Raw genomic sequence first — 14,495 nt, 5'->3', positions numbered from 1 at the left:
CGACTTGTTGCGAAACCAAGCCACGTCGATCGTTCGACATTTTCCCCGTTGCATCCCCCTTCTTTCTTAATCTTTCTCTCTTCCATCTGAATATGATCGAGCAATTAAATCCATCTCGCGGGAGAGAGATAATGGTATGCGCGCGGCCTTTGAGCCGGGACATCCACGCTGCAAGACATTTTCCAGGCGCACGCAACGAATAAATCACCGGTCCTGCGCGATCGATCACGCTTCTCGATCCTCCCAGATCTTCTTTCCCTCTGCCTCTCTCTCTACATATCTTTCACCCGCGTGACCGTACTCGCCGGTTTACCATTTTCGGGGCGAAGAGAGACTTTTCCGCGCAGCCACGAACGGTGTTTCCTCTCTCGACTTTGTAATCCTAATCGAGCCTACGAAACGTTCAGGTGAAACTCGTCGGGTATCGTGATCATCGGGTATGTACGAACGATGCCCGATTGTATCCAATTGAATCGGTCTCAGCCGCGGCTAGATTCGACCGGCGCGATTGCGCGCCGAGTGGAAAAGGACGACGCCAGAGAGTGAAACGCGCGCGCGCGAGCGCAGACCGTTGCAATCTCGTTCGCGTCCGACCATAACTTTTCCATCGTGGGGCCCCTCTCGTCCGACGAAGCAGGATTTTCTCGCAGCTCGATGGCCAACCTTAAGAAATAATTCTTCGGTATCCGTCGATCGAACCCGCCGGTTTCTTCTTGTCCGGGGCTTTTCTCACGTACCGACGCAAGAGCCCCCGTACCCTTTCCATCGCGGGACCACCGCGTGCGTACACTATCGACAGAAAGTTTGGACGCTGTTCCATCGTTTTAGCGAGACCTTTCGCCTGCGTACGGTCAAACTCTGTTCTTCGAGTACATTATTGATGATATTCTTATCAAATAAATTGGTATGAGGGTACATCGAAATATGAGATGGGAAGTTGGGGGACCAGAGAAAGGGAAGATTTGATTAACCCTTGTAACATCCCGTTAGATTTGCATCGACGATTTGAAAATTGATTCAATTAAAATGATTATTATTTCGGTTTAATAGTAACAACTCTGGTATTAATATTTAACTTTTAGAGTAATTGTACAGTTGGAATAAATGCGGAATTTGTTTCGTTTGTGGGAAATTATGCGCAACAAAGTAATTCTAGAGAATGGGGACGTTAAGAAAATCGTAAGGCAAGGGGTTAAAACGTTGAATACTGGGGAATTTTCGTAAGTTTCAGTCATAACGCTGAAGTGAATTCTTCGTTATACAGAATGTATAAGAATAAAATGTTATATAAAATAATTGAATTAAACTATGTCATCATATACTTCGGGAACATTTAGTTTCTGGAAGGTTACCAGTTCATGCTCCAGTATTAATACTATCGAAAAGCATACAAATATTACAGTTCAGTTAAATTAAGTATTTTATTAATATTGACAGCGATGGTCACCAATGCCAATCCCATAATGCCACTGGCAATTCGAGTGCCAGTCACCCTACGGTACATCCAACGTGTCAATTATTGATCATTCTTAAACTGTGTTCTTGAAAGTGTCTCGAAATTTAAAACTAGAAAAAAAGAAAATTAACTATTCTGTAATAACAGAAAACTCCAGACGGAAATTGTACCCTCCAAGAGAAGCGATCCCAATAATTCGGAACCGCTTCCAAACTTTCAGTTGCTAATGTATAACCTTCGACGTACGTACAATGCGTCTATCGTGTCTTCCTGGAGCGTGAATCCTCTCCCGTGCATCAATCCCCGGCATGCTGGGCTATCCGAGGAAGGATCCACGGAACACGTAGTTCGTCGTACGGTGTTCGTTCGAGATAGACTGAACGGCTCCTCCGCGGCGCGGATCGCGACCGACTAATGTAAGCAAATAGCTCGCGCGCAGACAAATTCCCCCCGACCATATCGGGCCGCCGGAAAAAATCGCTGACGTACGATCTTGCCCGCGACCATAAAGCGCCCAGTCGGACGCAAAGGGGGATGCGAGCTTGCGGGACGACGACGACTGAAACACGGGCTCGTCTCGCCGCTGCGAAGATCGATGACTTCCTGATCGGGGACCGCCGCCGTTTCGACGACGACGACGCTTCTTACCGCGTGAATACGTTACTCGAAAATATTTTGGCGGTATATTGAAGAGGAAAATTGAAAGATGAACGAAATGGAGGATTTTTACTGCATGTAATTCTCATTTTCGTACATTACAGACAGTCGGAATTATTGTAAGATAGGGGATGTACGGAGTGGTTCCGAAATGGTGGTACAACCCGGTAGGAAGAGATTCTAGATGTAAAAATGAATCGAAAATATGAAATATAATTTTGTCGTGCTATGCTTCGTTTTCGATGTATTTGATATTGAAAATCTGCTGGATAAACTTGCAGTAGAATAGGTCTTGGGTAACGCGTCTGTTCATTACAGTCTGTTTCTACTTATTATCAGCGCGAATACGTACAAGTTCGATGAATGTTTTCTGTATGTTGCCTCATATACGAGATAATTAATTTTAACCAGAAATAAGTAGAAATGGAATTCAATGATCAGACGCTTTCGTCGAGTCCTATTCTACAGCAGATATTCAAATTCGATTTTCTCGAAAACGAAACATCGTACGCAAAAAGTTTATTCCACATTTTCAGCAGACTTTTGCGTGTAAAATCTTCTCCGTAATTTTCCTTATAATTAGATTTATATAGACTCATAGAAAGAATTATTTTATTGTTGTAATTAGGTCGTTTTGGGATTTAATGGAACACTCGCATATGTTATTCATTTTTGTTAGTAAAAATAATACATCGATACCAAACAGGCGCCATTTCCGAGGAAGGCGAAAACGAAAATCGATTTCACCGAGCGTTAAACATCATTTCCCCGCACGTAGCGCCGGGAGAAACGAACTTACAAAATCGCGATGTGGAATCAGCATACAATGACCGTCGTTCATTGTTCCCGCAGTTAGGAACTGTCCCCTCGCCGCGATCTGCAATTCAATCGCCGGTCGTATGTACGTAGAACATGGAAGCGATCCCCGCGTCATAAAAGTGCGTTAAACCGCGCGAACTCGAATGACACGGCATTAAAGTCCCTCGTGACACGTGAAGACCACCGTGGAACTTCTCGGAAGTAAACAATCTCTACAAACTAATTCTCCATTATTACGTTACCCAAAACGTATTAAAATACATTAAATACTACCATTTAATCCGATCAGATTTATGAAAAAGCGTACGTAACATCGGTTGAAAAAATCGAAACGAAAACGAGAGTGGCTCGATTCCACGGTGTGTTCGGCATGCAGACCGTACCATCAGCCAAGGTCTCCGTTGCCTATCGTGACGTCACTCGGCCAGATTTCAACGATCCCGTTTCAGACGAAGCACTCTTGGATCGCCGCCAAATAATCCTCTCTCGCTACCGAACGGCGAGCTCGTTCGTACGAAGTCTCGAAGTCATCATCTTTCCAGCAACTCGCCATAACTTTCCATTTCGAAAGGTCGCGAGACCTCTGGGAACCTCTCTACAGCGCGCGTGTCGTTCCGTTCGTTGGATCGCTGAACGTAAAACGTACACGGAAAAAGGAATCTCCTATCGGGCGGGAGGGAATCAATCTGGGTGAAATGTCGATCATACCGCGTGCCCAGTCATGCGCGTAGCGACCGATCGAGAAAAGCTGGAATAACAATCCTCGAGACGTGTGCTATTCTCGCGGCAAGGCGGCCGCCAGCGACAGCTAGAAATAGCCAGGAAGATCTAGATAAGTCATTACGTGGAACGATTCTCGTTAGCGATTCACTCTGCCCTCACAGATCGTCTACTTTTTCGCGTCTGCGCTCGAGAAACGTGGAAAACGATTTCCCAGCGAATGGAGGGGGGGGGGGGGGGGGACGTCGCGAAAACAGCGTGACCGATTATTACCTGCGAACGTGTGCAGCACAGGTGGTACCACGTAGTGCCAGGACACGGAATTCAGATCTCGCCTAGCATCGTCGAGTCATCCATGATGGGAAAGTCACGGGAGGAAGGAAACGCGAGCAGTAAACGGGGATTCGCTGGAACCGAGGATGATGACGCGTGGATTCCGCGGAACATCGATGGGGCCTGAATTGTGCGCGCGCGCACGTTCAATCGTTGGTGGATCAGGGTCACGGCGAGACGCTGCGTCGCAGTCACGCGCTATTTGGGACCACCTCTGGGAAATTGGTGGTTAACGTCGGTTGACGCACCGATGACCGGTTTTATGGTCTCGTTTTTTGAGCGACGAAGAGCACATTCTTCGATGTATTGCTGATTCTTGAACTCGTGCTCCGAACGATGATGCATTTTATGATTCACGTATAAGAGTATGTTGATTGAAGCAGTTTTATGATTTAGTACGTATTTTGGGGTGTAGAGTAATGCTTGGCAGTGTGTCACTGAGACGTAAATTAAATGTTGAAATGAGGTTAGACTGTAATCGGGAGGCTATTGCAACGCATTGGTCCAGGACAATAGTACCGAAGCAATGAAATCTTCAAGGGCTCATACGATTGTTTAGCTTAAGGAATAAAAAATTTTATTTAAATTAAAATAGATAAATGAACGGTTCATGATAGTGCTCTCAATTCTCTGTGATATTTTTTACTGAGGTTGTTCTGATACGAAAGGGTCTGAGAACAATAATACACGGTACAAATCTTCCATGGTTAATAATAAATTGATGTTTGTCCTTTGGAAGATAAAAAAAATTTCTTTATGACAATTTCGTCCAACTGCCACGTATTGAAATTTTTTTTTGAATGCTAACTCATATGAAAGGTTTCGATTTTTCCACCCTAAAAATGTTCTGCGAGTCGTTACTTGTAACTAGTTTTGAAGAGTATAAGGCTATCATCTATAGAATTATAAAAAAACTCCGAAGTTTTCGGCTGTTTGTCGATATTATTTTCTTGTGTTTCTTAAACTCGAAATTATTAGATCCTCTACAGTTTTTTGTTAAAAGTCTCAACAATCTTTTCAGACAGCTGCTATTGTCTCTACAAGATATTTAACACATTCGTTCGTTCTTCCTTTCATTCTGTTTCTTTACAATCGACCGAGGCACCTGTGAGACAGACCAGTGCTTTCATCCTCGCACCTACGTATCACAAGATCGTGTCGTCTTGGTCTAGAGTCGCAGCCTTTATCCATCCGTTTCCGTTTCTTCTGGTCTGACGCCCCCTCCCTTTCTCGGAACGATCTTCCTCGTATCCTCGGCCTTTTCATTTATCTTTCGCGTCCTTGTTTCACACGCCGCTTACTCGCTCGAGTATGTATCAAGAATCTATATTAAGGACGTGGGAATGTGAAATGACCTGTCCAGCTAGACAGTAAGAAGTCCGTAGTAATGTCTCGGGAGAACAACATTGTGTATCAAAGTTGCGGGTTGCGGCTCCAGCTGCGTTAAGCTAATTATTTCTGCAGTATTAATTATCCTTATTAACCACATAAAAACGCTTGGAACGCTATTAATACCGGAGAATAAAGTATAATTATACCGCAGTGAGCAAAAACCTGAACTGGTCACTAGATTATACCGAATTATATCAACGTCTGTACAGCTTAAAAAATCTAGCCCCGTAAGTTCCCAGAGGGTCGTTAACATATGTACAACACTTTCCTTAAGGATTAAGTCCTTTCGAGCTTATTAGTATACCAATACCACCTTTCAAAATTCGATTATATAGTCCTATTACCTACAATTACTTATTTACCCAATTATTTGTTGCACTTCATCTAATGACGAGCACCCAAACCTGGAAATTTATTTGCATATGTCGTGATTTGGATTTATATATTATCTAAAGTATAAAAAGAATATTAGAAGTGAACTTTATCACCTTTTTAACTACTGTACGAATATCCTATAAGCAAAATCACAAAGAATTCGAAACTCAAAATACTGCTCAGAAAGGGTTAATATTTCCCACAACCGTGATTCCGTCGCTATAAACATTCGATTATAAAACAGCAGACATCCAACCGGTACGTTTTTCCGCGATCATAAAGCGCCACATTTACGTAATCGTGAATCACGAGACGTGTATCGCTCGCGATGCATTGTCTCGCGCGTGCAAAATCGAGCATCAGCGTGATCCACGATTGTCACGGCTGAAAATTATTTCAGCCTCGATCGTCCCTCTAATCGCGTTAACTCGCAACGTCATCCGCGTCTGTCGGCCGCAGAAAGTCGTGTTTGCGGGTTCACTTAGAGCTGCTCGCGATGTCGCACGGACAAAGGTCGCGAGTATTCGCGGAATCGTCGTCGTGGACGCGAGCAATCGTCGCCCGGACAAAGATTTGCGACAGACGAAAATCTTGTGTTCCTGGAACGAAGAGCAGCGTGTTGATCCGCGCCCAACGCGTCGACCATTTACAATCGCAGCCGTTTCAGCTACGCTTGAGACAGCGCCGATTGCCTCGCAGCTCGGATTCCTGTCACGTGCGGGAAACTATCGGCGCGATTGGATTTTTTTTTTTCCTTCTACGCTTCCCCTCTCTGTTACTCTTTCTTGTCTCCTCACGAGGAAATTGTTCTCTCGCTGCGCGAGCTTAGCAAACGCCGTGCCAATCGCATTCCCGACGCCGGATCGAAGAAATGACCGTGTTCGGCGCTGTGGCCCCGTACACGCGTGAAATTGATCGCCGATTTTATTTCACTCGTTCCTTGCAAAAAGGTTTCGTTCATCGATTCCCTAATGCTGAGAAACTGTTGAGCTTGGAAACAGCCTTGTAGAACCTTTATCTAACGCAAGATCTAAATTTTATGTTAGTATTCCTTTTACAGTGATTCTTGCATTCTTTCATATGTTTTTGAAATTATAATTAATTGTAAAAAATTTTATGCAGTTTCTACTTGTGTATCTTCGTGATTTTTTACTTTTATCATGGTTTCATAATTTTATGGTGAGATTCGTGGTTTGGTTTGTAATTTGGCCAAATAAATGTGACAGCCGTCTGTTAAGAAATTTGTGAGTCACTGTATTTAATACACTAGAACTCGCTCCTATATCGCGAAATAAAAATGAATAATAACTTAACGTTCTTTTTTCGTTATAATAGGAAAATCTTTTTCATTTAGTTTTAACATTTTGCGTGTAACACGGAAAGTATCTCAAGGTGTCCTACTGTACTTTCGAATTTGTTCTTTGAACTTTCACATTGACTTCGATGGAAGGAAAAGTAGTGTACCGCAAGAAAGGAAGATCGTAACGGTCGAACAAAGTATGCAGTCGGGTTATTTGCAACAGTATTCAAGACGGTGGATTTGAAATCCGTACCGATCGACAAAGTAGAGAAGAGTTCCGAGCATAAAGAACCTAAAAAATCGACAGTAAAAGTACACCTATGAATTTTCACGAGACCGTTTTTTTTTTTTGGCGACACACGGTATATACGGCACGATGGTTGTTCTTGCCGGATCCCGTCGACAATTTGTCAAACTTTCCCAGCGGCGGGTTTGCCGTTCACGATCACGGACAACGCGCGATTTCCCCGTGTGTCGCGGTTTTATATGGCGTTACAAATCGGTTCGGGATTCCGGGCATGCCGGCTCTGGATTCGTGATAATCTCCGGTCTGTCCATGACGGATTTGTCGCAGTCGTCCCCCTAAATGGCAACGCATTTCAGCCGTACCGGAATTTTCTCGGACGTTTGATTCGCGAACGTTGCACGCCGCCGCTACGTGATTCCGCGAGCGGACCACGGAGGACCGGCAAAAAAAGGAAAACTTGAAACGACCGCGGCGGAACACGCGCGCTCGCACGCCTCTTACGCAATCAACGCGAATCCCGTTGTCCACCTTGTTTTCTGTCTACGGTCAAGATACGCACAGCTGACCGACTCCAGCGACGCAATCGCGATTGTAAACACGCTTGCTTTCCGCTCCGACGTCGGCGTTTCATTTGAAAAATCGATATTTTTCGGATGAATTTGGAAACAGTGGCGTTAACTGAGTGTTGCGTATGATAGAAAAAATTAATTATAATAGAGATGTTATTTATTATTATGAAAGTGGTGTAAGTCGTGTATTTTTCGTTTTGAATGTTCTTCCACAGAGGAAGGTTGCCAAATTTGGATCATCCCCTAGGTTGAAACTCTACTGTAACTTGTCATTTGTAGAATATGTCATGCTTGTATACTAACGCTAAAACTACCGATGATGAATGTATATTTATGTCCGTCAGATCTGTAATCATGAGAACCTTTTAAATATATTCAAATTCTTTAATTAATCAATTTCTTCATTTTCATATTATAATGGAACTACTGAAAGATCTGAGAAAGTGTATTGTGATAACATTTTAATCATCGTTAGAATATTCTACTAACCAGTCATTTTGACTGCTTTGGTAGTTCTAGTGCTAAGTTAGGTAATGCAAACGCTACAGTAATGGTTGAACCTACGCGATGATCAAAATTCGTCATCCTTGCCCCAATATTCAAATATAATCTATGTGAAAAAAAGCTGAATTTTTTCCTTTTTAACTTACACCATTTTCACAATCACCAACACATTTCTAAGAATATTTCGATATTCTGTGTCCGACAGTAAGCATTGAGGTTACAGCACATCGCACGCATTGAAATCACTTGACTATACCGTTTCCCATGCGTCAAAGTCCTCCATCAACGATACATTACCCTGCCCAGAAATCTCTCCAGTGACGTCCGGACAAATCTCAGTTGCATACATCCTTCTATCGCAATTACACCTAGTGTTGAGCTCTAACTGTAGAATGCGTTCAAGTGAAATTCAAGGTCAGAGTTCAAACAAGCCCGAAACATAAAATTTCCGGTTTTCCGCTATACCGTTGGCTATAGGGGTCTCAGGATCGAGGCATTAATCAAAATAATCAATCTATCCGGCTCGCTCACGAATCGCGCCGTGCCTGTAGTTTCTCCATAAAACCAGAATTCAAGTGTATCGGGTAGGATTTAAACCATCTCGCGGTGATTCCGATCGCGAAGTAAACGCTTTCTAACGGGACGGTCTCTCGGACTCACGCTGTCCGCCTCTGCGTTCCCCCATCTTCCTCCTCCCCCTCGATATATAATATTCCCGTATCCCGCGAAAGTCTCTCGTTCCGAGTCCACACGGGAATACGGTATACAAAGGCCGACACAACGCGTGTATACACTAGATCATATTCCATCCGCGGACAATGAGCATTTTCGTAGGCGGAAGCGATCGGATACCGTCGGCCGTGCGCTGGTTTTCGCGTGCGCGCAAACACCACGCGGCACCGTGACCCCTTTCACACAGTCGCGGTGACAGCCAAGGATCATCTGGCGTACGGGAGCCGTTTCCAACGCGTCCCAACATCGCGATCTAAGATCGTTGCCGGTAGATTGCGTAGTACCGCTGGTCCCCCTCATTCCTACTGCTCCCATCTCGCGATCATTACCAGTTTGTCAACCGTCCGGCGTTGTTCCCAGATCGCGCCGTTAACATTCGATTAATCACCGATGCACCCTACCTGACGCTTCGAATCATTCGATTCCACGTTTACGCTGATTTCCCGGTTAATAAACCAATCCTTATTACACAGTTAATACACCAAGGTATCCTTGACGATTCAGTGATTCTTATTGCGAGGGGACCAACCAGTTTTCTCACGACAATCGCGTTCGCCACGAAGCTGACTCATAGCAACGCGATGACACGAGGTCGGATCAATCCACTGGGCATACGTCTCGAAGGCCGAAATGTCGGTCACGGATCGATCGCGTGGACATCACCATCAGCTGGATGATTCCTCGGTCCCATTTTGGTCGAGTACCGCTAACCACGAGCTTTCGGCGTCTCAGACCGTTAGCGGGCCGCCCACGTGGGTATGCGTCAGGTGAAACCCAGAATCCGAGCGTTTCCGGTAGACCGGTGAAATATGGACGTGGCTGAGTCAGGTCCATGTGGGTTTGTTTCTGCGACCGTGGAACACGTTTATGCATTCGAAGCGGTACACGCTTGAGATTATCCGCGCTGGCATTCGTTTGATTCTATTCGTCTCGGAGCGTATCGGTATTTCGACGTTTTTCTAGGGATATCTGGAGTATTTGAATCGTAAATGTATCGATACTGTAATATTTCATCCGTTATGTGGAGATGTTAATGGAATGTTAATACATTGAATACCACAGTTTTTTATTTTTTGGATAGTATAAGTATTTATGCATTTACTTGACTGTCATTATTACTGTACTACTAATTATATTCAGAAAACATCGGTGTCAAACTGACACAGTGGTAAAACATTAATATAATGAAGGGATAAATAGTTAAACATGCAAATTTTTTCAAAACAAAACTTCCGGAGCTTCAGTTAAATTTACTTACACATGACAGAATAACATAATTTCCTAGGAAAAAGATGTGTCCACTTGACACAAGGGACGGTTGAGGGTTAAATGTTCCTCTAGAAATTCAATATGTCATCCTGTAATTTAATGACGCCGTTGATCAAGTGGCAGTCAACGTGTTCTAACATCATATTCATTGGTGCACCTCCTACACTCTGAATTATGACTGTGTTATTATTTACGACCCAAGAATAACCAAGTTAATTACTAAACAGTTGACTGTCTATATTATACCTGGAAACAAGTTAACAGTATAATATAAAGAAGCCATTAAACGTACTCTACGTTATTTATTATAATATAAAACGCCGATCGAAAAAACGGAGAATCGTTCACCGATTCAAGAATCCTCGAAATCTCAAAGTGGTTCCCAAGACACAGAGGAATCTCTGTCGTAAATTAGAGCTGCGATGTCCGCCGGTTTCGAGGCGGTTTTATTGGTCGGCCGACAGGCGTGAGTTTAACTTTACGAGCGGCTGTGCGCTCAATCTCGTGCACCACCCTCGGCCACCCCCGTCGACTGTTCCCTCCACTTCTAGGCATGCTAATTCCCGTGACGTGCGTAACATTAACCTCTGACGTTTAATCCGCTAGAGAAACGCGGATCCGCCGCGTCGGTCGGGGCCCTTTATATGGCGTGGACGACCCTTCGTCCTAGATATACATCTGGCAGAGTAGAATCCACGTAACGAAAAGAACGAGAGAGGATCCTGAACATCACTGGCGATACGCTATTTGTTTCGAACGCGCTGTCCCCGTAAGGAAGTTACCGGGATGACTTTGCCTTTCGTGGAAACCGTGGCAAAAATTTGTTGCAATAACTCTCGCGACGCTGTTCACCTCGGGAGGAAATTTATTATCATCGAACCAGTCGGTTTTCTCGAGTGGATTTTTACCGTTTAGGAAACCGATTTGCGAATCGAGGGTGAACGAATCCGTTTTATGATCTCACGGGAAGATATGGTAGCATTTTTCAGCATCGAACGACTTTCAGTGATCTGGATGGAAATGAAATCTAGGTGAACGATTATGGGCTGAGTGATTTAAGTATCGAACGTAAAGAAAATAGTCGTGTGTTTGTGATAGGATGCATAGTATTTCAAATGTAAGCTTTAAGGACCCGGTAATTAATTAAAGCGTAGAGGATATTATAATGTCGGAGCAGAAGTCTCATTACACGGTACCAGCCGAGCATTAATGAACGCACACCACGGCTGAACGTCATAAACGGAAGCCAGCCTCGCAGATGCGCGCTCGGTTAGTCCATTAGACGCAAGCAGAAGAAAACATTCGCTGTTCGTCGAATGATAAGAAACAAGCTGTGAAAAACTTGACTGGCAAGGAAATAAATCACGGTTCGTACGATCGGGGCAATAGAATTTTCTCCAAATATACCCGAGCAATGAAAAAAAGTCCGCTGTAAACTTAATACTCCATAAATAATCGTTATTTTGTCGATAGGAGATAAATGCCACCCATGGAGAAGTGAAACGAAAATTAGCACAAGTTTATGAAACTTTAAAATATTATACTTCTATTCGATAAAATACTACCGCCCTTTCAATGCGATGGATCGATAGATAATATTATTAACAACTTAAGAACATACAATTTTAGTCTCGATCGTTAACTGCTGGTAACTCACCGATCATTTTTCTTCTGATTACAGTCCTTCTTCGGGCGCACCTACAACAACCTGGGCAGCATATCCGAGTGCAAAAACGGCGGCGTCTGCGTGATCAACAAGAAGAACCGGACCGCCTGCAAAGCGTGTCGGCTACGCAAATGTCTGATGGTCGGGATGTCGAAGTCTGGGTCGCGATACGGTCGTCGATCGAATTGGTTCAAGATCCACTGTCTCCTGCAAGAACAGACCAACGGGAGTCAGAATATGGGCGTGGCGCCGGGCGCTGGTTCGCCATTTGGACCTGGTTTCCTGCCAGGATTTCTGCCCCAGCCCCAAGGACAGCAGCCTGGCGGCGTGTACAAGGACGGAAAGGATCGTGCTTCACCTAGTCAGGAGGACCTAGCCCTCCAATCGCACCTCCTACACGTGGCGATGCTGAAGCAAGAACACGAAAGGGGCAACAAGTCACCGCACCCCGACGATGTGGCCCTTCAGAACCAGTTGCGCTTGCTGGCCTGGCAGAAGGAACGCGAGAGGATCGGCGGTAACCCTCAACAACGGCCTGGCACACCACCCAGGGACACAACACCCCCGCCGTTCTATAAACAGGAACAGCAACACCCAGCATCGCCTATATTCCCTATGAACTTTGCTCAAAAGGACGTCTGCGTGCCGTGCAGCCCGCCAGACGTTTTCAGACCGTTCCTGCCGACGTACAAAAGGGCAGCGGACACACCCAGCGACAGTGGTGCATCCTCCGTGGACGGCGGCGACGGTCAGGACACCGAGTCCAGGAGTAACTCAGCGTTGAGCTACTTCAAAGCCAGCGCTGCATCGCCGACATTATCCGAAAGAGATTTCCCAGCGAGGAAGATCAACGCTACGGTAACTCTAACGACAGGCTATCATCCTCATCAAGGTCTAGGACTGATGTACCCGCCACCTGGTCTGGTCACCCCAGCAACGTCACAGCATTCACCCAGAGGCGGCGATCTGTTGTTGGTCAGCCCCAGTCCAGGCGGCCTAGCGGTCGAACAGGACGAACCGATCGATCTGAGCATCAGGTCGAGCAGAAGCTCCCCCAGACCCAGCCAGTCGTCGGAGGAGGACAACAGATCGAACGACAACGACTGCGATCGCGACAGTCCGGTGAAAGAGGAGGCCACGACGAAGAGCAAACCGTTGGACCTGACGCTAGGAGTGAAGAGGCCCACGGAACTACCTCTGTCGCTGTGAAAGCTTCCGGTGAACCAGCAGGCCCAAGACGGGCTGGTCCCGAGTACTGACGCACCCATTAGGTGCGGGTGAATCCTCGTCGAAAGAGTCCGACTGATGGCTTCGAGGGGATCGATGAAAAAACGGGGGAAAGTCACGAGGATAGATATGGTCTCTCCGAGGCCAGAGATCAGGAGAAAAGGAACATCGAAGGAACTAGAAGACGGCTGGATGATCGTTAACGGAATCGTTCTGTATTTTTCGGAACGAACGAAAATCGAGGGGGGGGGGGCGATCGTTCTGGAGCAACGATCGGAGACCGGCACGAAAATGTGTTCAAATCCTGTACATAGAGGTGTCCATCGAACCGATCCGGGGGAGTCGAGATTAATTTATTGCGGTAGCGGCTAGAAAGCGAGCGAGAAACGGAGTCGACCTAATCGCTGATTTCACTTAACTCCTTAATTCTGACATGTTAGAGGTTCTTTTCTGTTTCTTTGTTTCTTTTTTTTTTTCTCGATCGCGAGCTGTATCGTACGCGTTTATACACCATGCGACTATGTAAGCCCTGTATAAAAAAAAACCCGAGGAGTCGCGGATATACCGGCCAGTAGTGGAGTGCCTTAATATAATATATTTATACAAATATCCTTTATGTATATGTATGTATAATTCGGAAACGGACCGCTTTTATGGATGTCGTCTGAACCGGGGAACGCACGATCGCTCGCGCGCGCGCCGTAATATTCTCTTCGCTGTTGTATAGCGATATTGTCATACGCGTGTTACGGGGCAGCGGAGGGAGGCGAGTAACACTCGTGGAACGGTGTTTCCTCGCGCATCCGCGACCCTGTCACGATCAGAGGCCAGTAATTAAAACGAACGAGAGAAATGACGTCACGTCGATGTATAAAACAATCGTGCATCTTGTAAATAATCGGGGTAATAAATGGGAGGGGGGAGGGGGGAAGGACTTCGTCTACGAATCAGAATGTATCGCGCTTCTGTGCTTCCGCTTGGTGTACGACCTCTCGGCTGGCGTAACAGGCGGACCGTATATTTTATTTCTCTCTCTCTCTGTCTTTTTTGTTTCGTTTTGTACATAATAGCACGTAAGCGGTGAACACGAGCGGCCAGTACCTAAACGTATCGCGGAATTAAAATATTTTTGTTTAATCTACACGAATCTGTGTCACTTCTTCTGCCACCCTTCCCAGTCGTCCTTCGTTATTGGTCCTAGAATCTTCAACGATTGAACAGATTGCCAG

The 14,495-nt window shown here is 45.3% G+C and overlaps 1 protein-coding gene across 1 annotated transcript in view; it reads left to right on the top strand.

The window, feature by feature from the left end:
- The window catches only part of LOC107187714 (zygotic gap protein knirps-like), a 38,812-nt gene extending 24,648 nt beyond the window's left edge, over window positions 1–14,164 (top strand). The window contains exon 3 of the mRNA XM_015575868.1: window positions 12,055–14,164. Within this exon, the coding sequence (XP_015431354.1) occupies window positions 12,055–13,248 (1,194 nt within the window). The 3' untranslated portion in view covers window positions 13,249–14,164. The remainder of the gene's footprint in view (window positions 1–12,054) is intronic.
- The last annotated feature ends 331 nt before the right edge of the window (window positions 14,165–14,495 follow it).

This window comes from Dufourea novaeangliae, unplaced genomic scaffold (assembly GCF_001272555.1).
Source record: "Dufourea novaeangliae isolate 0120121106 unplaced genomic scaffold, ASM127255v1 scaffold101, whole genome shotgun sequence".
NCBI classification, from domain to species: domain Eukaryota; kingdom Metazoa; phylum Arthropoda; class Insecta; order Hymenoptera; family Halictidae; genus Dufourea; species Dufourea novaeangliae.
This window is presented reverse-complemented; position numbering and strand designations above follow the sequence as displayed.